This window comes from Acipenser ruthenus, chromosome 8, assembly GCF_902713425.1.
Source record: "Acipenser ruthenus chromosome 8, fAciRut3.2 maternal haplotype, whole genome shotgun sequence".
Taxonomy (NCBI): Eukaryota; Metazoa; Chordata; class Actinopteri; order Acipenseriformes; family Acipenseridae; genus Acipenser; species Acipenser ruthenus.
Genome location: NC_081196.1, coordinates 54,342,844 through 54,369,532, shown reverse-complemented (window position 1 = coordinate 54,369,532; position 26,689 = coordinate 54,342,844). Strand labels below are relative to the sequence as shown.

Sequence of the window (26,689 nt, the reverse complement as noted above, 5' to 3'; positions counted from 1 at the left end):
GGTTTAGTGACCAGTTTAGTATTTGTTCAAATTTGTCTGAAACATAACCTGGTGGTTTTATTACAATGGCACCAAGCTTAAATGGGAAGAACATCCAGTTTAGGAGACTATCTGATCCAAATCTGGAAGTGCATTAGCAAATACTTAGTTATTGCAAAGCAAATCACATTTCTTACCATTCGCAAGGAGAAGAGATCCAAAGGCAATTGTTGTGACAAAAATTGCACAAAGGACATCTAGTCGAACAGCAAACCACCGTGATGTGGTTAAAAACAAAAACCAGGACTCTGAGGGGAGGAACAAAAAGTCCTGATAAAACACGGTTGTTAATTAAAGAGCTTCAGACAATCCAATCATTAAATCAGAGGTTAAAGCCCTGTGGCAGTGAAAGAGTTATTTTTGACTGTGCAACATCAGTAATGGATTATAAAAGACATTCAAAAGAATTGGTTTACCACATTAATACAATTACTCCATACAGCAGAAATTTAAAGTTACATGGCCTCAATATGAGATATGAGGCTTTGACACTGGCAGTGACAGCTCTGTAAATATAATGAAAGGATACATCATAGAATATAGTTCTAGAATGTAGTTGTGTCTGAAGCCAATCTCTCAAAGCATTAGGTCTTTATCATCTGGAAACCAAGAAGTGGCGTTGGCAGACAATCTGCAAATTCATACAAGCTTCCCTTACATGGAATGACCAGAACTTTCCTTTAATACCCCAGTCAATAAGGTGTCAGTACCGTGAGTCAACAAACGTCCATGCAAAGTTTAATAACATTTCGGCAAACTGTTATGAATATATAGTGTTAATCAATTAGAGGCCACAGTGGCCCAGATTAAGAACTGGGAATTTTTAACAAATTCATACAGTTTGAATTACTGGTGTATAAAGAATTTACTCTATTTCAAGACAGACATAAGAAAAGGAATGAAGATCTTGCCATGCATGTCTTGGAGTTTGCGCAAGGGTTGAAGAAGCTATCTTCCTCCTAAGTCATTGGTACGCTAACCTGAATGGAGATCTTGATGGTCATCAAATTCTCTTTGAAATCTTTGTTCTGCTTTAAAGGCACGAATGGTCCACAGCCCTTGGAGAGACGAAGACAGGTGGGAGAAGACAGGACTCCGAGCTAAAAAAAATAATTAAGACTCAGGAATCTTTTTATTTTCATGATGCTTATGTCTTTCCATTTTTTCACACAATTATTAATTTTACCACATCTAAAACTGGGGTACGGCTTCTCCAGATCACCGAGTAAAGGCTAGACGCTGAGGCAAGTGGCTTGACAGCAGGAGACATTTAAATTGGGCATTTTTTAATAGGGTAGAAAAGCCAGTGGGAAAATTTGTGAATAAAACATAATAAAAAAATACTGGGGTAAAAGTAAACAAGCTGTCATAATTTGTAAATGTACATAATATCTTAAATTGCTTAAAACAAACTGGCTGACTATTCAACAGCTTCTTCAAACAGCCATTTTAACAATGTACTTTCTCAATGAACCTTACAGCTGTGTTGAAACAGTTGTTTGAATAAGCCACGTGTTCCAAGTTTAAAGTTTGAGAAAAAAAAAAGAAAAAAAAGAGGTTCAGGTATGGATTGCAATGTGTCCCAGAATGCGTCTCATTATCACATGCAGTGTGGGCTAAATACTTAAAGCTATTTAACACCTTAAATAAATAAGCATACAAAAAGAGTTGATGAAATTGTCAAAATAAAATGATATATCTTGCTCCTTGAACTATTATTATTATTATTATTATTATTATTATTATTATTTATTTCTTAGCAGACGCCCTTATCCAGGGCGACTTACAATTGTTACAAGATACCACATTATACATTATTTCACATTATACAGATATCACATTATTTTACATACAATTACCCATTTATACAGTTGGGTTTTTACTGGAGCAATCTAGGTAAAGTACCTTGCTCAAGGGTACAACAGCAGTGTCCCCCACTGGGGATTGAACCCACAACCCTCTGGTCAAGAGTCCAGAGCCCTAACCACTACTCCACACTGCTGCAGGAGAGGACAATCTGCTATGTGCAAGCGTACAAACCTGGACAGGTGAATGAACAGACCATAATTAAAAGGTTAGTAAGTACACCTCTAAAATCTTCAGTTGATATACATGCTGTAAAACAATAATAATTAATGGTCTGTGCCTATGGTTACAGAGTAAGTCAGGGAGGGTGGATTTCTAATTGCTGATCTCTTGGATATCCACTGTAATTTAGCCATGCTGAACTGGTGCACTGTTGGAGAACTACTTACTATGTCTTGTAATAAAGAATGCCTTGGATTTATACACATTGATTTCAGTTCACCACTATTAGTACGCTATGCTTATAAAAAAAAGGCCAAGAAAAAAGAATGAGCTTCTTAAAACCTACTGGTGGATTCCAAGCGCTTGATATCTCGAGAGGTCTGCAGGAAATACCGGCGCAGGATTATGAAAATGATCAAGAGTGGAATGAGCGGGATTATAATCCAGGGGATTACAGACACAGCCACGGCTATCACACCCACAATCTGCAGGAAGGTCTGTGGAGGGAAAATAAAACATGTGTTGTCAGTTTATTATCTCTTTAAAAAGCATGAGCCAAAGGGCAAGGTGAGGCGGGGGGGGGTTAATGCAGTAGTTGTTCACTCCCGGAGCTCACTGTCCTCCTAAAAGGCTGATAACACTAGGTCAGGACTGGATGATTGTGGGTTACTGTGCTGAATCTCACATAGCTATCCCTGCTCTGTGGAGGAATAGCAATGGATAGAGTTCACAGCTGCAGAAGCATATTACAATAATTGATTTTGAGTTTCAGTGTTTTAAAATAAATATCAAACAGAATGAAATTTCAATGTACCATTTGTAATTCAGTAATATGAGAGAATTGGTCAGGGGTCTGAATACTTTTGCAAGGCACTGTATAAAAAAAAAAAAAAAAAAATCAGTAAATACAAGTCAAAGCAATAAATAAATAAATAAATAAATAAATAAATAAATAAATAAATAAATGTATGAAGTTGCACTGCGAGGTGTTTCTAGCTATGCAGAGAAGTAAACCTGGTAATTTGTGAGTCAAATGATATTGTGTCCTTAAAAAGATTCATTAACTCTTTTTGAACATTCTACTGCAAGTAATAAACTATATTAAGCAAGGCATTGCAGAAGCATGAACATATAATGTATCCATCAGTTGTCAATGTGGTTTTTACTCTTCTGTACTTTGGCCTGTGGGGAAAAGCTCAGTTACAATCTTTGTCAATCACATATTTGTTGTGGCTAAATCTTACTGTACTCTAAGGCTTTTGACAATACAATACACAAGGCAGGGCTGCAGTATAGGGTCTTTCTTTATGACCCACTTCTGACCCAGACCCGCTACTACAGGACCCAACACGAACCCGCAACCCGCTGCAACACCGTCTTCTTACCAACGACCTGACCCGACCCATTTTAATAAGACCTGCAACCCGACCCAAACCCACAAGTCTTTGTCCTTTACCTACTGCCTGCATGAACTGACTCTCTCACATTCATACACAGATATCTCTATCATTCTCCACGGATTGAGATTACACAATAGGCTATACAGCGTGGTAACTTTCTCTAGTGGTCTGGATATATTTTAAAACATAGAAACATTAACTCTCTCTAACTTACTTTACCATAAAATACCTGTCTATTCCTTTCGTGTCACCAGTTGAAAGGGAGCTACACCTGTGCTTTCACAGAGATAATCTACCAGTTCTGACAGGTTTGACATAATGACAGGTTTTACAAGCAACGGATCCAGTCACATGTTTATTATTTTCATTCGCTATGATTTCAAAATAATTCAATGCTTTTGATTTACCTCTCGAACTACATGATATAAACCCTGCGCTATCTTTTGTTTCACCTCGTTCACAAACATTTTTAATATCACCAAGCAGACGTGATAAAAAGATCTTGCAACGTATCAAACAAGCGGGAACAACACTGCTTAGTCAGTTGACTCCTCCCTAATTGTCTCCTGCTTTAGTGCAGGAAATACAGGTACATTTACCTTCTAATACATTATTTGGGAAGAGGTTACAGACGGGTACGCTGAAAGGACAGAAAACATTTCTGGCGATTCAAATTCAGACCTGAAAATTATTTTGTTTTGACCCGCACCTGAACCGCAAACCGCGAAAAAGTTCACATTCGACCCGAACCCGACCTGCTTTTGCGGGTCACCCGCGGGTACCCAACCCGATGCAGGACTCTACTGCAGTAGGTACTTAATCCTGATGGATTTTGAGAATTAAACACATTTTTTTCTATGCATTCAACAATATAACTCTCTCCTTTGAAATACCTAATAATGGAATTAGACCAGGACTTTTTTGTTTTTTTGTTTTAAGGAAATCAAATGATCGGCATGATAATTTCATATTTGCTATGCCATTGAAGCACGGTATGAATTTTAAACAGTAACTATAGTTTAACACTTTAATGGAATGAAACAAAAATACACAGGCCTCCTACAAGTTGTGGGACACCTGCTGTATTGCAAAAACAGATTAAAATAATTATTCTCTTAATCTAAGTAATTGAGACAAGTAGTATTACAGATCATTTAGAAAGGTAAATTAACTATGTTATTATGAAGATTTTTAAAATGAGGACGTCTCTTTAAAGCCAGGCAGGAGAGAACTAAATGTTCCCAAAGAGTATGGTGTGAAACTAGTAGCTAAGTATTTTACTTTTCACATAATGACTGGCACTCCTCAAACCACTATGAGTCTTTTCTACACTTTGTGGTTTCAGCTTTCTCCCCCAGGCCTCGATCAGTCAGTTCTTACTAGTATGGAACTGCCAACTGTGGGACATCCCCATTTACGCACTAGCAATCACTGTTTGACGTAGTGTGATTTAGCAGTACATTAGAAAACCACAGCTACACCTTTGTAATTGCAAAATGACAAGTCACTTTTCATATTAGGCCCCCGACACAGCATGTACAGTACATGGCCAATGCTAAATTTCACTCCCTTAAGTTCAAACCTACTTTGGAAGCACAATTCTTTCTCTACTGCCTGGCTTTTTTTAAAGCTGGGGTGTCAGCCTGAGCCATTGCCCAGCCACACTTCATCTTGCTAGCAGTTCACTTCCTGCAGCAGTGCCTTGAGCAAGTGACCAGTTGTGGGGATCAAGGGAAGAAATACTGGGAGTTGGGAGAGAAGACACGGGTAACATGCAGAGAAAGGAATATGGTGGTTCAGTTTACACTGAGTGAATGAAATAAAAAGTCCTAAAACTGTCATTAGTACTAGGAATTTCAGAAACTGTTCCAAATTAGTATTTTAGAATGCAGACTTAAATACACAATGTATTAAATGTTCAAGTACATATCGTTTATAAATCAGAAAATTGTGACCTGGACAGCAAAGAATCAGGCATAACCAGCCATCAGTCCAGACAGCACACATTAATTTAGCACCTTAATTACAGATCTTATCATGTGGATAACCACATGTTTACAGCACAGGGTATTCCGACTATATTTCTGCTACCACTGTGGTGTAGTGTAAACCATCAAGCATCAAGCTGAAACTACTAGAATTAGAGATTCCATAATGATGCAAAGGTAAAAGTATCCACAAGGGGCTGGGCAGAATTCTAGTGTCAGTCTCATTTGGTAGCTACAGGTACACACAGGTATGACTGGATAAATCTCGACCCCAGGTAAATTAAGTAGAACCGCAAATACTGCTATCCCTCAACAGCCATTAAACCGGACAAGAATGATTGAAATGCTACTCTGCAATATGCTAGTTACTTCAGAGATTGGCTGCTACAGAACATACTAGTATATACTACAAGTGACACGCTAATACTTCTGAAACGGTATCTCTTGATTGCAAGATCATACAGGTTTGAAAAGATTTTTTTTTTCTGGTACATGTGCAACAACTTTTTAGGTACCAGCAGTGACATTTCTATTAACCCAGGAGGCTTCATTTTTAAGTTCTATTTTTATATCACTTCTGGTTTAAACTAGAATCACTAGCAAAGAACGAAGACACAAAGTTATTTCAAGTGATCTGGGCGGATAGGAAACAGCACAGCAAGGTCCAATGCATCTTGCAGGTATGGTTATAACTTATATGGCACATGGACATGGCACTAGCTAATTCAAAAGTGTCAAATGTTCAAACTTCACAGTAACAGGATGGAAATAGCCACTTGTACACATTTGTCTTGCAGGTAACATTTAGTAGTATGATTCTGTTTTGTTACTGAAAATATAGTTCATTTGAGGCAAACAAGCCAAGCAGGACAATTTATTTTTTAGCCGAGCCTTACTAAGTCCCTGATGATTTAGTGTCGCCATGCTCTTGTTTGATCAATTTGCCTGGTCTGCCAGTTATCATGTCAGAATCTCAGAAAGCCTTGCCCCACCCACCCTACATACAGATGAGGTCAATTACAATAAACAACCTCCCAAATCTAAAGCCTGATGCACATGAAAGTGAAAGAAATGCTTGTGTATATAAACAGTTTAAATAAAGCATTACCTCTAATTGCTTTCCAGCAAGAATAGAAGGCTACTGTAGGCATGCGATTTGGTGGTTTAGCTGAAGCGGGCACGATGCTGTACCCATACTTCATTCAGATCTCAGCTGCCTAACTGCTTTATTTTGTAAGCGATACTAATCTGCACTTTGATGTCCAAATAAAATTAGAAAATTGGACAAAATTGCAATATTTGTGTTCTGTGCCGATAGGAACTGTTGTTCCACAATCCAACATAAACATATCTCTGACAATTAAACATCCTCCGAGATCGAGTGTCAGCAGGGCCCCTTTCTTCTCAATTCAGCGGCTGTGTGCAGAGTTTTGAAGCAAGAACAGTCACTGGAATAACAAAATGACAAAGACGCATGTGAAGCATTATTGCTGGAATTTTTTCTACACACTTTCCCTGACATGGTCGCACAATCAAATGTAAGGGTCAGTGGTGCTGAAACAAGGGAAGGCATTTCCACTCTTTTACATGCCAGAATGCAAGTGATCCATGCTATTATCCCTGTCTTCAGGCCCCTTTGTTTAACATACCCAGATGCAGCAGCTACTCTTAGAAAAATGACTGTGGACACCTCCTTCACATTTTCCCTTTCTTCAGCATTTTCACTTCATAAAGCTGCAGTCAATGTGTTTTGTGTGTGGTGAGGAGGGACTGACACATTCCGTGGTGGTCTCAGTCACTGCCTACATTGGTGGCTCAAGTGGTCTAAGGATTAGGTCTTTGTGTCCAATGAAAAGTCAGTTATTTGGGCTCAGTCAAGCTGTTGATTTTTGTTGGGTTTTTTTTGGTCTGGAAAAAAGGTTTTGTAATTCACTCTTTCCTATAAATCATTGCTCATTCTCCAAAGTCCAGCTGCAAGATCATTCACATGCCTTCACATCCAAGCTCATATTCGCTCTCGCACTCGCAAACACAAAAAAAATAAATAAAATTGAGGTCTGGTTTAAGATTAAGAGAAAAAGGATAGGGAAAGGTTCTTGCTGAAAAACAAACTTTCCTGAGGGGAAGAGCCAACTAATATTTCTGGTGAGTGGGCAGCAACAAGAACAAGGGCCTTAGTGACAGAACTAACTCCTTTGCTGAGTTTATATTCGTAACATGCCTAGTGGGGGTAGAATATCATACAGCTTTCTATTGACAAAAGACACCTGTGAACTAAAAGACAACTGATCTGTCATCCGCAGGGTTATCCACTGAATATCAGGGCAAAGTCAAGCTATGTGAAAAATGTACTGGACCACAATGCTGTGAGACCACACATGTTTTGGCGACTTTCACACGGGGCTCTGAGGCACATGACTGCTGGTGTCGTTCTCAGCCTCTTAGTCAGCCACTTTTCCTTTTTCTAGTCATTCACGTGAAAATAGTCCAAACTTAGTGAAGAGCTTCACACTGTCTGCCATGCAGTGAGGAAACTTTGTGAAATAATATGAAGAATCATTTATATATCAACATAAGTATAATGCAATAATGCATAATTTCTTCATAAAAACCCCCAAAACACACATTTGCCTATATTACACATTTTCAGGTTCTTGCAACTGCATACACAATACAGGTATGTTAACAACTTTCAGTTACACTGTAGCTATGTTACTAAAGGCACTCCATACATTAAGAACATTTATTTAGAAAAGTACAATTTTCCGATCATATACACGTAATGCTGTTGTAAGTACACATATTAAACAATGTAAATACAGTGTAGCTCCACTTTACTGGACCCGTATTTTGAACTGTTTAGTTCTCTATAGCCCTTTTATTTTTAAGGAATGATTACTGAGGTTTTAAATTCAATTATTTCGTGCAGCCTAAATTAAGCATTCAATAAAGGATTATTCTCCTTGCCGACCCTGGTTCTGGTTCTCTCTCACTCACACTGTGCTGAAGAGCTTGATCATGGCGGATAAACACTTAGTGCGGCTACGTGACGGGCGGATATACGATGGATTACTGTATTTAAAAAACGATGTAAAACATGCTGTAACTCAGTATTGTTCCTGTAAAGACTGAAATGTATATCTATTAGGTGTGTCCTAACCAATGCTTATTGAAGCAGCGAATATTTGTTACTTTACGCAAATTTTAACACCTCCCTTCAGGTTGAAGCGAGGTGGCTGTGCTGGATCGTTTTAGTACTGATTTAACTTGCAGACAGGAATACTTCTTGTCTGCGCTGACTTTCCAGTTTGGTTTCTGAAAGCTGTTTATTTTCCGTTCTGTTCAGCAGCCTCTGTAGTAGCCTTTTGTTTAACGTGTGATTCTGAAGCTAAATAGCGATAGATCGTATTTTCGCCAGACACATTCAGATATGCAAAACAATTACCTCAGTCTGCATGTACAGTTTCTTTGGGAAATATCTGAAACGATCATCAGCCGAAATATACTTTGCTTTCTTTGTTGTCCATTTCTACTATTTTACCTCCAATGCTGAAAAGTAGATTTTAGCAACCTAAATCAAAACCATGCAACACCAACTTTTTCCCACCCCGTACAGATCACATAAAAGCAGTAAAGACGCACTGATAGGCTGATTAAAACTTTGTCATTTGAATAGTAAACAAGAACTTTAACTGCTTTGGAGAATTTTTTTTGTAAATGTTATTTGTGGACGTTTTTTCTTTGTTTGTTTTTTGCTTAAGTGCAATGCCCACGGGACGGCGAAGGAATAAAAAAATGCTATCTACAGAAGGAAGACACGTAGTTTGCATTGCTTGCGTTGTGCAGTAGTTCATTTAAAACAAGGTTTCTTTTTTTTCCTCTCCGTACTTGTTTGTATGCATTGGCCCCTAAGAGGTGAATTTCGCGGTGACCCCTCAATTTCACGATTTCCGCGAAATCGCGATTTAGGTAGACCCCTACTCTCAAGCTGTCAAAGCGGTCAGGCCAAGGCCTTTGTGCTTCCTCCTGTCCTGTCCTTCACAAGCTTTATATCCAGGCCCTCTGGTTTCACATCCTAAATTGGCCAGTTTTCAAATGAAAAAGCAACCTGGGATTTAAAGGTCAACCTTTCACAAAAGCCAAATGTTCTAATTCCCTTAGGTGGTTTTAAATAGATGATTTCACTATTTCTTTCTTCGTCAATTTGAAAAAGAGAAAGGTATAGTTCCTTTCAAGTATCTCAAATGCACGGTTAAATGGTCTTTAAACCACAGAGAATAAAATATCGCTTGGGAGAAGCACCAGATTAAGAATATTTGGTCCTCTTTAAAACTGCCAAGTGCTAACCCCAGTATAAAAGGCCACTGCTTAAATGCTAATCCCCCACACAGTGAGATAAAGCAGTTACTGCATTGTTTATTAAGTTTCACTTTATTCCCCTTGACAACCATTTAAACAATGACTGTTGGGAAACGTCCCTCAGAGAATGAACAACAATGGCAAGGATCAGTGGCTTTTCTGTCTGGCTAATACTTTGTAAAAAGAGGGAAAACAGCTCTTCCTGAAAGAATTAAAGAATGTTCTTTTAAAAGGCACCTGCAAACAAAAATATAATGGGCGCCAAACAAAAGCACTTTGTCAAAATGATGCCACCTTTGTACCTCGCACAATAAACCTGCATTTTTTAAAGCCGGGAAAGAGTACATTGTGCCCACACAATGCATAGCCATACATATGGTACATGCTGAAATAATTAGCTTTATTCTCGGCATTGTTTTTAGAAAAGGGGACTTAAATTAGCATATGCCAAGCACTGTGCCATAGCTGAAGCACAGAGGTCTCTCTACAGTGCAAGAAAACGTTGAAGCTACCAAACTACAAATTATGTCTACTCAAAATTGTTCAACCCAAAGCTTGTGTAGAGACTAATGAACCCTGTTCAAGCCCATTTCTTATGGGGGGGGGGGGGGGGGGGGGGGGGGGGGGGGGGAGTTATTCCTTAGAATCAGCCAGTATCCATAGCATTGTCAGACATGGTCATTGTTTGCTAGAAAGAAATGTTAATTAATGTCCCATTTATTAAAAATATGCACGTTACAAATCAGAATAATTACTACAGTGGGTTTATATACAGTACAGGCTTCTCCCTGCTTTGCATTTCCTATTTTTTTCCCAGCTTGACAATTAAGTTCATGCGGTTTATCTTACTTTATGATGTAGAGTTGCTAGAAACTGTCTTGGTGGTGTATACTGTAAAGCTATTAGAAGTAGTGTTTATTAATGTTATGAATGTTTTGTCAAAAGTCATCATTGTAGAATATAAATAACCACGACCAACACAGGTACAACTAGAAATGGAAACACTCCTGGTAGCATTCTCAGGGGTACGTCACATCCCATCAAATGATGTGTAAACATGAAGTAAAATACAAATGTGAAAAAAAGACTATCATGGATATTTTCAAAGGTTTACAACAATGCGGCACTGAAAGGGTTAATGTTCCCTGGACAGCACCTGTAATGGCACTTTGAGAATCACATACTGCCAACTATGAAGACCCTACGTCAAAGCATAGCTGGGGTTTAAAGCAATGCAGCATGGAAAGGGTTACTTTTTACTTTTACACAGCATTAGATATAATGGCTTTGATTGTGTTTTTCAAAATCATAGAATATTTGAATACTTTCTCTAAATTTTGACCGGATATCCTAATATGAAAATTCCATGTACATCCCAGCACTATGAAATACTAGCAGTAGTAGGTGTGGGGGCTGACAGACTCATAGAGGCTCACCTTGTGGGGGATACTTAATTACTGGGACTAACCAAACTGGTTTTTTGTTTTTGAATCAGGTAAACCCATGAAGTCTAACTAAAAACATAAAATACTGGTATATCAGGAAACAGATTTAACATGGTAAACCTTTATTTATGTATGTTTTATCCCATAATGTAATTCATTGCATTTCAATTTCTGACAGTATCCTTAAATATGTTTTTCTTTTTATTTTCATTTTTAATCTTTATCTAACATAGCATAAAAAAGGAGAAAATCAGAGTACAAAACAGGCTTTTGTGCTTTTGATCTTTTGTGCTTCCACCATTTAAGATGGCTTTTGTTCCAGTCAAGGTTTTTATCTGCCATTAACATCACTCTTTTATTACTGACAGTATTGTGTTCATCCCAGCATTGTTCTTCTTTTGTCTATGCTTAACCAAGGAACCACACCCGCTCCTGAACCTCAGATTGTGCAGCAAACATTCCCTTCTTTGTGCTAATAGGTGCATGAGCTGGTTCATCATATTTCGTGAGAGTGAACTGTTTCTGTATTGCGGTCAGATTTCGTAATGCTACCTGGACATGTGCCAGAGAGCTGGAGGGTGGCTGAACAAGAGGCAGCGTATGACACTGAATACCCAGGCTCCACCTTCCCAATAATTAGGACTCCCATTAACTTTTCCAGTGGCTGCTAATGGTGCTTAATTGAAATTGTCAGTCCACCCTCTGCTCGTGTGCAGACACTTTTATTAAAGCAGCGTTAATGCTCTGTCAGGCAAGTTATTAATCCCAAAGTAATTGTTTTGTGATCACAAGGGGCACCGGCCGCAGAGCAGGCCCAGCAGACCATGAAATCATCTCACAGTGTAAAATTCATGATTCGCAGATGAACCGCCTTACCTGGACGAAGTCAGCAAACGTCAAGGCAAGCAAGTTGTCCAACTGGCCGATGTCTTTGGAGAAACGGTTCAGGATTCTCCCTGAAATCAAATAATGCAAGATATTCAATAAAATAACATTTTTAAAAGAGTAATGTCACCTCATGAAATAATGGCATTTTAGCAGGGGATTTGGAAAGCCATAAACTTACTGTATTTTATGAGACAGTAGGCCACCCCATTGTTAGCAGTTGCCTGGCTAAGAGACGACACTAATGCAATGAAGAGCAGGAGAAAGCTGACATCATCCACTCAATTTAAGTGCTGCTGCTGCTGCTGTTGTGACACACTTGCCCCAGCCACGTAAAGTTGAAGAGAAAGCCTTAATGTCCAAAAGCAGTTTGGACCCCGAAAACAGTACTAGAATTGACAGATACACCGCAGTTATGCAAGCTGGGTTTAACAGCTCAAGCGGATCAAATTCTGGTATCCTCCATATGTGGGTGATGATACATTGACCAAGCATGACAGAGAAAAAGGTTCCACGATAACTGTAGTATGCATGCTAAAGAAAGGTTGAGTAACTCATTTCTCACATAGCGCAAAGCTTGTGAAAAGGACCATTTTGATTAACTTTAGGCTAGACAAATAGTTTTTTAAAGCTTGTTTCAAGGGCTTTCCACTGAAAGCCAGTTACCTATTGAGAAACTACTTTCAGTAAGTATCACTGGAACAAAGATTGTGCACCCCCCCACTTGACTTTGTTTTCACCGTGTATGTTGTACTTTTTGTGCTATATGTACAGAATGTTTGTTTCATCGATGCAATGTACAGTAATTCTTTGTAATAATCTAATCTGGCGATTTATCATTTCTAGTTTATAAAATTAATCACATTTTCCTGCGTGACTGTCAGCTGAGTATTATGTATACATTCAGGACTATCGGATGGTCAAATATTGAGCTATATCTAAATTAAACAATGATTCATTGAATCGCCTTTATTATACAAAGCCTGTGTACTCTGCACTGAATACACCAGAAGCTCTTTTGTTCCGAAACAAAAAGGTTCCAAAACCTCTGTACCTGCCATTCTTTTAGAAGCAGCTATGTCAATGCCTTTAATTGCGTTCACTCCAGTGTGTTCAGGTGTTCATTATCCCCTTTTGGTTTTGCAGGTGCTCGATCGGCACTTTCTTGTGGGTCCTTTGTACACGAGATTACATCACACCTGCACTGATATGTTCATAACATGAGTCCTAATCACTGCACCCAAAGCCACGCAAGAAAAGTTAGGACTCCATCAACCTGAAAGAACATTGCAAATGTGCCGAAAACAACTGGGTGTACCCGTGGTTGAGGGTTTAAGTTCCCAGGCAACAAACATACACTGGGAAATAAGACTTACAGTATGTTTAATAACAAAACATGGTGGCTGATAGTTTTTGAGGTGGAGACAGGGCAGTTGGTGTAATGCATTCAGTGCCTTCCATGCAGTTGACATTCTAGTGGTGAAATAGGTTGAACCAAGTTCTACCCAAATACAAGAACAATGGAAAAATCCAATGGTCTCTAGTAAAGAGAGCATTCTATTGATGGAACACATGACTCTGGTCTGCTACCATACCAAATAACCCATGGCCCTTCCCTAAATGCCTAGACCACGAACTTAAAAATGGACTACTGTAACAATACCTAGTATATTATTTAATGTGAAAGGCTGGACAGGGACAGTTAGTCCATCCATAATTATAAAACACTCAATAGTGGTACATTTAGAAATACTAAGAGAAACTTAGTAAATTCAATGACAAACGTTTCAAGAAAATGTTTCGTCTAAACATTTGTTTCACCTTCATTCCAAATGTATGCCTGAAAAAAATATTTTTACTAAATGGAGTGCATCTTGAAACTAAGCATTTAAATACAATGACCTGCTGATGAAGAACACAAAAAAAAGTAAGATGTGGGTAAAATTACTATGAGGGGCAAGCTATCAGATTACTTTGGCACATTCTTTCAGTTAAAAAAAACAGTAAAAAGATTAAGGTAGTGAATTTGATTGCTGTAAGGACACTTATCAGTCGAGCGCCATGAGGTTTATAGCTTGTTTCCTTATTATTTTCTCCCCAATTTGAAATGCCCAATTATTTTTAGGCTCAGCTCACCGCTACCACTCCTGCGCTGACTCGGGAGGGGCGAAGATGAACACACGCTGTCCTCCGAAGCGTGTGCCGTGCAGCCGTCTCAGAGCTACAGCGTCGGAGGACAACGCAACTCTGGGCAGCTTACAGGCAAGCCCGCAGGCGCCCGGCCAGACTACAGGGTTTTTTTTGCTTTAGATTTGAAGGTATTATATGTTGTATCTTTTGTGCCAATTGTTTTGGGAATGCTACTGCTGCCTAAATTGCTGTTCTTATCCTAGTTAAATAAATACAATTGAATTACATTGAACTGAAGAGCGAAGTGGGCAGTCCCTGGGAGCAAAGATCACCTGTCAGTCACTGGCTTCTAAGTAACGACACTTGCCTATTCCCCAGTACTCCACACCGCCAATACTAACACATTATGAATCAATTATGTATGGTGCTGGGTTGAGGGCCTTGCAATCCATATTTCCTTGATGCAATTAAATTGTCTAACTGTGCAGCAGTGGGGAGTCATATCACCCTACCTCCACACACACACTCTCAAATGTGAAGTCCACATTAGAATTTTAGATTACATCTGCCATGAGATTATGCTTCTTACAGCACAGTGAAGAAAACAAATCCCCCCCCCCCCCCCCCGCCCCCCCCTTAGATAAATATATAAATCAGTTTTAAATCCGCACATAAAATAAGCAGCTGTTTGAGTAGGTGTTAACAGAATGTTGGGTAGCTTCTTTAAAAAAGAATTGGCTGAAGCAAGGTTAGGACAGTGTGGTTCTACAGATACCAGAAAAAAGTCCCAATTACTAACACCAAGATGTTTAAAGAGACTGTATAATGTACTATTATTGGGAAATGCTGTGCTATGCTTTACTTATTCATTTGCTTAGGCACCTCTTGCTCAGAAGACTGTGGCTAACAGTCTCGGTAGGGATTATCCTAGTTAGTACATTTAAATTAAAAAAGAATAAACATTTACAGAGAAAATCTACAGTGACAAGCTGAGCATGGGTCAATTATACTGTACATTCTCCAAAGCCATCACACTAGGGACAAGGCAGCTGTCAGGAATGTGCAGGCAGTGTGATTAGTATTGGTTAGGGCTTCTGATTTTGAAATAAAATGCCCCCCCCCCCCCCCCCTAGATTAATGATGTAACCCTGGGGAAGACCTCTTTTGTTTTACTGAACAATTCTCCAGATTCTTCAAGCAAGCCCCAATGGAAACAGCCTTGGTTCAAATTTACTTGGTTAATGGATTCAAAATATCTTACAGAACTTTTTCAGCAAAAACAAAATCCTTTAAGGAAGTCAAGACATCATTTTAAAAGGGCTTACGAAGGGGAAAGATCCGAGTTTAATCCTCTGCACTGTTTACTTGACATGGGCAGCTCCTTATGACTGGCCCTACTGCACAATGGTAACTGATAGCAACACAACAGCAATCAGATAACAGCAACTGTAAAGCAGTTTTACAATCAAATAAAACTCTCACATTACGAGCTGTAAAAGAGCTCCTCCCATAAACCTATTTCTAAAAGTCACACCAAGTTCTACACTGTTGTATAAGAGAGTTAAAAAAAAAAAAAAAAAAAAAAAAACCAATGTTTGTTCTAAACACTGTGAACCAAAACATGTCTTAAAATCACTCCACCTACTCCAAATATTTGGCAGCGTCACAGCATCTTAACACCCTCAAATCATAGTTAGTGTTTTATTATGTGGTTGTTATGAGTCATTATGGCAGATACTATATGTCGTCATGTCTTAGGTTCTAAATAGTATAGACTATTAACAATTATAGATGTATATTGATTATGAGATAAGAAAAATGTATTTATCTATTTATCTATATATATATCTATATGTCTATATATATCTACAGTATGTATCTCAAGCATATCAATAACATTCATCCCCTGCCGCAGTTGTAAATGAATGTACAGTATGTTTGATATACAGACCAAGATTATGATATAGTCTCAATACCGTTTGCTAAAGAATAGCGTTAAGAGTCTTTACAATTTGAGAAGCGGTTCTCAAGATGCATGTGTGATATACAGTCAGACTCTATTTACACCCTGTAGGTTATGTGTTAAAGAAGGTCCTTAGCAGGTTTTATGACAATTGGATAAGCAGTTCTAACATGACATAGAGAAAGACAAACACATGCTCTGTGATTCTCATACATAACATACCTTGGGCTAAATTGTGAGCATATGAGATGCACACTGTTCGAGATGCAAAACTCTGAAGTATGTCATACTGCACTGTAACCCCCAGTGGGGATATGCATCCTTAGCAGGGGGTAGTAATACAGAGCCATCCATTGAAAAAGCTAGATGTATTTGGAATCATTTTTTACTGGCATAACATTAAACAAGCATTCTCTACTGAAGCAACATTTAGTTCAATCATTTATTCTGAATTGATTTGGGACACAAATAAATAAATAAAATCAATCAATCAATCGACACATTTGGTTTCTACAGATTATAATAATATTACTACCTAAATCTATTTACTGTTTATTGACACAATCTTGTATACTTGGGAGATTTATTTGTACAAACTGCTGTTTGTTGGAGGAAAACCAAATGTTTACTACAGTGAAAAATCCTTACTGTGATCAAGTATGTACACCTTCACGTTTAAATCACTTATAGCAGATCACTCAGTGCAGCTTTGCTAGGCCCACCTGTCAGCTGAACTTTTTCAACTATAGCCTACTAAGCTAATTCAGTAATCAAAAGGTGTCAGATAAGGTTCCCAGGGCAAATTGTTCTGTATTTGCTCAACGCTATTGTACAAATACCTTCTAGTATTCAAGATATCCTCTAATCAGTGTTTCCACTGATTGCAATATATCAATGTCGCTCCTGCCTGCACTCGCAAGTGAATTAGCCACAAAGACCAAAATACAAAATGTATGGTAGGTTTAACAAACAATCAGTATAAAAACCTTTTTTGCTACTTTTACATTAAAGGTTTCTAAATGTTATTAAATTAATACATTAATTGAGTGAAAACCATTACACAGTAAACAAAGCTGCATTATAAAGTCAATAGCCAAAAAAAGAGCTAATTATTTCCAACATCTGCTGAAGAGCGTATTGGCAACACAGCAGAGGATGGTATGACCCAAAGCATACAACTCTGGAATTCTTGAAGAAAACAAAAGGATAAAAGTTCTGGAATGGGATTCGCAATAGAAATGCTTTGGACTGATCTGAAAAAAGCTGTAGCCAAGCATTGTGTATCCAGTCTGGCTGAGCTGAAGGAAATATGCAAGACAGAATGGGCCCAGATTTCACCAACAAGCTGTAACATACTGGAATTATCATAAACGTCTAAAAGTCAGAATAAAAGTAAAAGGAGGACACATGAAATACTAAAACAAGGTTGCCAGCGCTCTTGTCATGAACGATTACATTCAATGAAATAAATGTGTTTGTTTTTTGATAAAGATTATTTGTCACATTTCTAGAAATTGTGCATTTTGCTTTTTGTTTTATTAAAAAGTGGTTAAAGTTTACTAAATGTTTGTCCTTAATTTGTTACCTTGAATTATGGTACAATAAGCATAGAGTGCCAATACTTTTGTCTGCAACCTGTAGCTGTTACTTAGTGAGAGAATATTTATAACGTAAAACATTCAAATTGGAGGTGTTCACAAAATGCTGTTCCTGGCCAACTGAATGGAACTTATTTAGTTCTATGAATAACATTTACATTTAATAAAGGTTGGGATTTTTGCTTGGCATATTTTTGGTGTCTTCAAAATATGGAACCTGATTTGATTTCACAACTTTTCCTGCTGAAACCATGTACAGCAATAAAAGGCTGCACTCTAGTGGTGAAATAAAGCAAATCATTTAAAAAGGTGGAAAAAGAGCAAATATTATTATACGACCCCACTTATGTTTACATAAGAACAGTTGAAATATTATTTTAAAAGAGTCTGTATTTCTTCACATGTATACATGCCTTGCCACTATGCCCTCAGCAAGGAAGCATTCTTATTTTTAAGTCAAATTATTTTACCCCAAATTTAGAACATCCAATTACGTTCCATTTCATTACACAATCAACTCCAGTCAAGAACGAGAACTTGGCACAGCCAGGAAGCAAACATACGCTTCCCTCACTGTATGTCTCTGGCTAGGAGAGCCACTCTACATAGCCAGCAAATCCTCCTTAATATACATACTGTAGAAGAGAACTAAAAAAAGTCACTTACCAATAGGATTTATATCGAAGAACCGAACTGGAGTTCTCAGTATGGATTGAAACATTTGGTTGTGCAGAGTCTGTGCTGAGTTTACTAGCACCTTAAAGAACAGCAGGCTTCGAAGAAATCCAAATATTACAGTTACCACGGTTAAACCTAAAAAACAAAAACGAACAATCTTAAAATGTGGAAAGATCACTTTTCATAAGATCAGTTACAGGTGTACGTAACGTTGTGTGACACACTGTCGTTAAGGATTCTGTCCTGTCATTGAGATAAGATGAGGTTACCAGCTCTAAAACCACAAATGCAGATGAGCTCGGCTCTTTTGCACAGTGCTTAAGATGCTTGCTTGCGGTGTGTTCGCCAGTTCCTGCCTGTCCTCCCCCGGTTTACATGTACAACATATCTGTTTGCAGTCGTAACAAAATATATGAAATCTGTGCTTGGCTGTATTTGTTACAGCTATTTGCCTGTTCCAACTGCTGTACTGCAGGTTACCGACATGTGATCGTGAGCGCTTGTGGGGCGTTGCAGTGCAAAGACTGCACTGTTCATAAATGTGAACGCTTGAACTGTAATCAAACAAACTTGTTGAACCTTTTGCTTTCGCTCCATAGCACTGCACTTGTCAATACCACACGTCTGTCAGCATCAAGGACCTTTCTTTTAAAACAGTTTTACAAAATTAGTAAAAAAAAAAAATCGATCACTTTATTCACCTGCATACACTCCTAAATAAAAGCCAAGGTCCAACTGTTGAGTTTCATTATGATTGTGAGCACCCTGAGTAACGTTTAACTTCTCCTGTTTAGATGCCCTGTAGCAAACACAAAAAAGAATCACAATCTGGAAAGTTAAATACAGGTCTATGTAATCCCAGCCACTAGCTGTATGATAAAAAAAAAAAAAGGTAGCAAAGGCGCAGCATGAAGCAGGGCTATGTGCCGACTCTAAAATAGACAGCTACAGGATTGATGCAAGAAAAGAGTGCTGAAGACAGAAGTTAACGTGTTGGTTGAAGCTCCCTTAAGACTTTTTATGATTTATTTGAGTAGACACAAACAGAGTCCTTTTTGAACAATGACAATGTCAGCATGCAGTTGGGAAATTAACAGGTAAATGGTGCCCATAGTTTGAAAAAATACAGGGTTGTGCAAAACCACAGTACACTATGGTGGAAAGGTAGAGTTTGAGCTAAGGCAGACAACTGCAGTTATTCTTGAATTAAAATGCCCAAAGAATACTGATGTTGGTAATACTTTATCAAAAGGTTACATACAATACAAAATACATTTAATAGAAAATAATAGAATCTGAAGTGGTAAAAATGACCATACTGAATAAAACTAGAACCAGTTGGTATTTCTTACCAATAGGACAACCACCAGTCCTGCAGGATATAAGTGGTCTAGAAATAAGAAAACAGAAAAAAAGTTAAATTGATACAGCAGTGTAGCACAAATAATATGGCTGTTGTTACATTTGAAACACAATTCATCGTGTTCGACTCTTAAGACAGTTAAGTGACCTCTCTAGCATCAACACAGCTCATGAAATCCGAAACCAGCACTCCTCGTACAGCAAAATGGTCATACCCAAGCCTACTGCAACCACTAAATTAGCAATTTCTTGTTGCAGGCAGTGCTTTGAAACTTGTCAATATACGTATTTATCTCCAGCTATATGTATCTATTTATATTTAATACATGACACACTAAATGCATTGTTTGGAGAAACCTTTTAAAAGCCCAAAACAATAAAGCTGTGTGCCAAGGATACCATTCGTAAATGACCTGTTCAACATGAAGCTAGATGAGGCCGGTTAGTTATGTAAGAGAGTAAACCGAGATGTGTCATATTCTTGGGTTGCTTTCACAGAATCGCCACATACCTGTGCTAAAAGGTTGAGCAGGAACAGAAGCAGAAGGACAGCACAATTGGCTCCGGCAATAAAATACTTCCAATAAAGCCGTACACCAATGGACCCCTCTGAACGACTCTCCTCTGACAGCACTGTTGTCACTGCCTCTGCCTGAAAACGACATACAGCAACAGACCATTTGTTTAGGCAGAATTTCCATTTGAATGCAAGCTATGCTGAAGAATGAAGGTGTCCAGCGTCACAAACAGTTGGTGATTTGTAATGGAACGAATTCAACTGAGCAACTGTGTAGACATTGTTTTTTAATCACTCCATGCCAAGTTGTCTTGGAATGAGATTATTGTGTCTGATAGGCAGTGTACCGATTTACTATAACCATTACTGCTGGAACAGCAGCATTCGTTTACAGACTACAACAGTGCAGTAATATGGTGGTATGAATAAAAAGGGACACTGTACAATGTTACGAACAGGAGTTACAGTTCTTTTTAAAGTTTACTGTAAACTGACACCTTTTACTTGACCACTTTCATACTCTTTACCAATTATCATGCTTCTCTTATACCAAGACCAGGGACCTCAGTAAACGTTAGCAAGCGCAAAACAGAATAAAAGACTGCAAACTGTGACAGTAGCATCTCATATTCGATGACCCATTATTTCTGTGGTTTGTTTGTTTTGTTTTTAAATTGAGGTTCACAATATTTGAAAAGAAAAAAAAATATTAGAAAAACATGACACTACATTCAGTAGATACACTTATGTTAATAATTAATTCATTTTAGTGCAATATACAACTGTTTGTCAAAGATACTGTAGTACTAATACAACATCACCAGTTTTATATTACTACTAATGCAGAAATTGCTCATAAATTCAGTAGCATCGTGACCAGTGGGTCACTATGACTGGCAAAGTATCCATAAAACTTTCTATTATTATTATTATTATTATTAGTTATTTAGCAGACGCCTTTATCCAAGGCGACTTACAGAGACTAGGGTGTGTGAACTATACATCAGCTGCAGAGTCACTTACAATTACATCTCACCCGAAAGACGGAGCACAAGGAGGTTAAGTGACTTGCTCAGAGTCACACAATGTGTCAGTGGCTGAGGTGGGATTTGAACTGGGGACCTCCTGGTTACAGGCCTGTTTCTTTAACCACTGAACCATACAGCCTCCACACATTCAGTGAGAAATAAAATACCAATATTTTGCTTCAGTTGTTCCAATATAAGCAGTTAATGTAAAAAAAAAATAACTTTTGTACTCCTCCACTATATTCCTCAAGATTGTGGGAATAAAAACAAAAAAACTTGGCTTTTAAAAGTTTCTAAAATAAACATATATAGCATGATTCAAATATGTGATTAATTTTAAACTGTAGAATTTAAAATACAAAAAGTGCATACTTCAACTGTACATAGCGCGTTTGTCTAAGGTATATTTAATCTCAGAGCACAGATTGAAGTATAATATTATCCTTCATTGATCTGTACAGAATGCACAGTCATGTACTGCACCAATAATGTAATTCTGCCATCTTGTGGCTGAATACAGAAGTGAAGATCTGAAGATCAAGGCGTACTGTATGTTTAGGGCTTGGACTTTTCGGTTTTTATTTTTCAAATCTCTACTAAGCTGTCTCTGCAGCCTAATAAAGAGAAAACTACTAATTAAAGACAGTGTTTAAGATTATTTTTGTCTTTGCTACAAATCAAGCAGATTTTAAATGGTGGACTTGCTATCAGTGTACATCCTGTACTGGGTATTTTATGCTGCAAATAATCAGTCAGGACAACTCTGTTAGTGTTAAAAAAGAAACAATAAAACTAGGAGACTGCAAGAATGAAATGCAATTAGGATCAACGATGAGCAATTAACGCAGTTTGTCACAAAACAGAATCAGGCTCAGTCCAGATATGAAGGTAAAAATAAGCGACGTTGTTTTGTAATGAACAATTTTTAATTACAATCGTCTCAAAATAAAAGTTTAAAGGGACAAAAAAATAAAACCCGAAAACTTCAAGCCCTATGTACTGTATGTTACACTTTGGAGCCCTGCATTCTGGTAATCAGACACCATTCTTTGGTGTTAACGAGCACCGAGGACTCAAATCCAGTACATTCATAGAAATATTAGATGTAGTTCTCCTTAGAAGCACACCATTTTGTTGTACAATGGTACAAATTGCTAGTTTGGGCACTGAAGATTAAAAATGTACAATGTAAAAGTAGTAACTGAAACATAAGTGCTATAATGTTACGCAGCTAAAAGCAGCATAGAATTAAATAAATTAACTCCCCAGCCTGGGAATCATTGCTTTGTCAGGTGTTGTGTTATTTGGGTGCTACGCTGGGGCACCCCTGAAACCATCTTGTGGTCCCTAGTTTAGGAAACACCGGCAAAGCTTTCTAATGTGTTGCCATAAAGTACAAATCAGTTAAAAACATTTGTGCAGTATTCTTTTGACCATTTACTTGTTGCTGTTTTTTTTTTGTTTTTTTTACTGCCTTGAGTTGTAACATGTCTGTATCTTTCACAAAGTACCAACTTCTACAAAAAGTCTCTGTGTACATACTGGAGGCAGGTCTGCAGTCCCATCTGTGGTAGACTGGCTGGAGGAAGTCTGTGACCAGACAGAGTTTTGGGAGATGGTGCGACAGCGTGCTGACCTGCTGCCGTTCTGCTCTGTAGGAGCCTGCTCATCCTCTTCATCTTCATCTTTCTTTAACAGGGAAGTAAAATCCACTCCAGACCGCTGCAGCTCTCCATAGGTCCCTTTGGCCACCATGTGACCCTAAAAGCAAAACAAAATAAACGCGAATGACAAAGAGGCTGAGCGGATCATACTGTATGCAATGGGATGCAAACTCATTCGTATCTTGACGTTGAAAAGGCTTCTAGTCAAAACTTCTTGTCAACAAAGGTACTAGTTTATTTTAGTACTGTACATGTCAACAGGTAAGCAATTTATAGGTATGGATAAAAACACTATTGCAGCTCTGGAATCTGTGAAATCAGGCCTCCGAACGAGCAGCACCTTAAAAAAAGGACTAAGGATTTTCAAAACAGAACATGCAGCGTCTGACATTGCTGTCTGTAACTGTTCTGTGGACAAAAAGGATTTAGCAATAGGTACCACCAAATATTTTTAAAGAAAGATTAAAAGGGTGGTGTTTTTTTCTGCCAGGCCTACTAAAGATTCTGCCAGGACCCCACCCAAAAGCTGGGAATCACCAAAGTTATAGTATTTGATGCTTTGAAATACAAGCAACATATTTTTATTTTCTATTTGTTTATATATGGGTGCAACGTAAGACAAACAAAAGGTTACCTGTAACCTGTAAGCGTACCTCTTTTAGTACTAGAATCTGGTCTGCAGCTTGCAAGTACTGCAGCTGATGTGTGACAAGAATACGAGGTTTGTTACGCAGGACACCACATATACACCTGGATATAAAGAGAACAGAAAATCCATATAAAAAAGCTCACACAGAGAAGCAATACTGATGGATAGTAACTGCATAGCGCTGCAGTGAGTATTCAATAAACGAAACCACTTCTCATCTTAAAAGCATTCTAGCACAAATATATGTCAATGGGCAATAATAGTTAGCATTTTTTTTTTTTTTTTTTTTATTATTTCCAGTTCATGTTTCATTTTAATCCTTAGCAAAACTGCTTGACTTACTTTTCAAACAAGTGTCTTCCTACTTCAGCATCCACAGCACTGAGAGGGTCATCCAGCAAATATATGTCAGTATCCTGATAGACAGCTCTTCAAAATAAAACAGAACCACAATAAACTGCAGCATTTTCAACATATCAGCATTACTCTTCACTGTTCAACAGAGTGTCCTCAAATTTCTTATTAACCCCCCATATCCCAGGTAATATTTCATAATGTTTTGGACTATCATTTCTTATAGCCAGACATGGCAAAAAAACATTTTTAAATCAATATGGTGTAAATGTTAATAGTATTTAGAAACCGCCCATTCAATTTGTTTTTGACCCTGTGATCTACAAGGTCACATGACTTTGACCAAAATATTACCTTGAATAATTATTACAGATGCACGATAAACTGTTGTTATAATTGCACTGCATCGTTAAGTCTAGCCTCATATTAAGTCTTGTTCCAAACATTTAAAAAGAGTATAACAACCCCAGAATGACCTATGTTGCTCAATTAAAACCTTTATGAAAACTCTTTGTATCTTGAAAACACAGGGCGGACAGAGATCTGCAATGTGGTGTGCTGTGTTCTATTTACTCACTCAATGCACCCCATTTCATACAAGTCTCAAATGGAGAGAAAAAATGCATCCGGATGCATCAAATAAGAACTTGTTTCGAAATAAGGTTTTTTTCTGTAACAGGTCTTCAGACACAATACAATAGGCGCGTTCTTAAATTTTGTTAACCTAATGTAAATGTGACCTCAAGAAGAGACTGTACTACTTAGTCTTGTATTATTTGGAGCTGGATCTTTTGAAAATGAAAACACTTTTTACAGGCATGCAGAAACAAGGCATAAATCATTAGGTTCATCAAATACCTAGCAAGGTTTACTCGGGCCTTCTGACCACCACTAAGCGTAGCGCCTCGATCCCCAATCACAGTCATATCGCCGTCTGGTAAAATATCTATATCCTGCAAGAAAAAAAAAAAAGTATCACATATACCGTGTGAATTTCAGCTTTCGTGATTTTGAGTTTTAAACAAAGAAAAGAAAAAGTCTGACTGGACATACATAAATAGCATGTATCACTAGGGGCTCTCTAGCATGATTTAAACTGTAAAGCTGAAGCTAGGGCTCAAATGAAAAAGTGACCCTGCCTACCGCCAAAGTAAAAAAAAAATGAAACATACTTTCTTGAGAGCACAAGCTCTGATGACTTGTTCATACTTCTGTGGGTTGTACTCCATCCCAAACAGAATGTTGCTCCGCAGAGTTCCTGAGAACACCCAGGGCTGCTGTGCTGCAAAGGTTAGTTTCCCTTTCACCTTAATGTCTCCCTGGTCTTTAGGCAGCTCTCCCAGAATAGCACTGAGGAGAGAGGACTGAAAATAGAATTCAAAAGTTAATTCGTACACATTGGCGCCATGTAATATTTCTAGAAATATTGTGTAATTTGCCATGAAACAAATACATTTAGGAAATCCACACTCAAATTTGTTGAGAATTAAACAAAAGTCTATAATCATTTACACTTGTCCAATATTTATCAAATGTATAATGATTTATTTTTAAAATTTTTCTATAGCTAGTTTTATGAAATTCTAAAAGTAACTTAAATTCAATGACAACCGTTTGACCAGAAAAGGCGTTTTGTCAATTCATTTTATTGGGTTTCTTTTAGTATTTCTAAATTTAGAACCATTGAGTGTTTAATACTTACAAATGTCCTCAATTACAAACTATTTTAAGATTCTTGAACCCCTAAATGATTTAGTGCTATTTGCTATCTTGCTAAAATGGCTAAAGAGGCATGTCCTAATAAGCAACAACGGAACATTGTAAATAAAGTGAAAAAATGACTAACTTTTCCTGCTCCCACTGGTCCAATCACAGCAAGCAACTGGCCTGGATGGACTGTGAAAGAAACATTCTGCAATGTCGGTGCATCCAGGTTCTGTAAAGTAGCAAAAGGTGGGTAAAAACAATCACATAACAAAATTGCATTCAAATGTTGCTAGATGATGTATTTAGCGTGTTGGTTTTTGGGGTATTTTGTGGGAGCCTCCAACAGTACTTGCTGCACTCCTCCACCATTACGAAGTTGTATTGTCACATCAATCCAACAAGGCATTCAGTTCACAAACTTTCATAGAAACAAACAAAAATCCAGATAAGAAAACACTATGGGGCTGATGTAAGGATAGGCGCAGTGCAAACCATTGAGGCAGCAAAATCCAAATTGCTTAGTGGCCAGGCAATTATTTTGCATTGCAGCCTATGTAAGTTTAACAGTAATGCAAATTACTCACACACAAATAATGAGCTAAAATCATGATAATGAGGGTCGCAATGAGCGCTGCCTGTGCATCGGGATATATAGCGGCTGCACTTACAGCCCAGAGGTGAGGTGAGTTAGGAGTACAGAGAGCAGTAGGCGCTGTATGAGATGTTAGGAGCTCAAAATCAAAACAAGGGCAGCAAAAGTCAGCAAAGTCCTGTGTTGCTCAGGTACCTATGTTTTTGCAGTTTAAGTCCCTAATGTCATGTCATCTCATCTCATGCATGGGTGCGAAATGTCTTCTGAGGGTTTCTGGGTTCTGTTGGTCCACTATAATATATA

General features: G+C 38.0%; 1 protein-coding gene across 2 annotated transcripts in view; it reads right to left on the bottom strand.

The window, feature by feature from the left end:
• Positions 1-26,689, bottom strand: part of LOC117407346 (ATP-binding cassette sub-family C member 4-like) — a 58,898-nt gene that overhangs the window by 14,719 nt on the left and 17,490 nt on the right. For both annotated transcript variants that reach the window (XR_009329419.1, XM_034012284.3), the window contains exons 10-23: positions 25,934-26,023; positions 25,260-25,451; positions 24,946-25,040; positions 24,076-24,162; positions 23,738-23,834; positions 22,963-23,181; positions 20,387-20,527; positions 19,866-19,903; positions 19,215-19,312; positions 18,502-18,648; positions 12,136-12,215; positions 2,414-2,564; positions 1,020-1,139; positions 177-287 (exon numbers count right to left, since the gene is read on the bottom strand). Coding sequence is in view for 1 of the 2 variants with exons in the window: in XM_034012284.3 (XP_033868175.2) it covers positions 177-287; positions 1,020-1,139; positions 2,414-2,564; positions 12,136-12,215; positions 18,502-18,648; positions 19,215-19,312; positions 19,866-19,903; positions 20,387-20,527; positions 22,963-23,181; positions 23,738-23,834; positions 24,076-24,162; positions 24,946-25,040; positions 25,260-25,451; positions 25,934-26,023 (1,666 nt within the window). In the remaining variant the exon portion in view is untranslated. The remainder of the gene's footprint in view (positions 1-176; positions 288-1,019; positions 1,140-2,413; positions 2,565-12,135; positions 12,216-18,501; positions 18,649-19,214; positions 19,313-19,865; positions 19,904-20,386; positions 20,528-22,962; positions 23,182-23,737; positions 23,835-24,075; positions 24,163-24,945; positions 25,041-25,259; positions 25,452-25,933; positions 26,024-26,689) is intronic.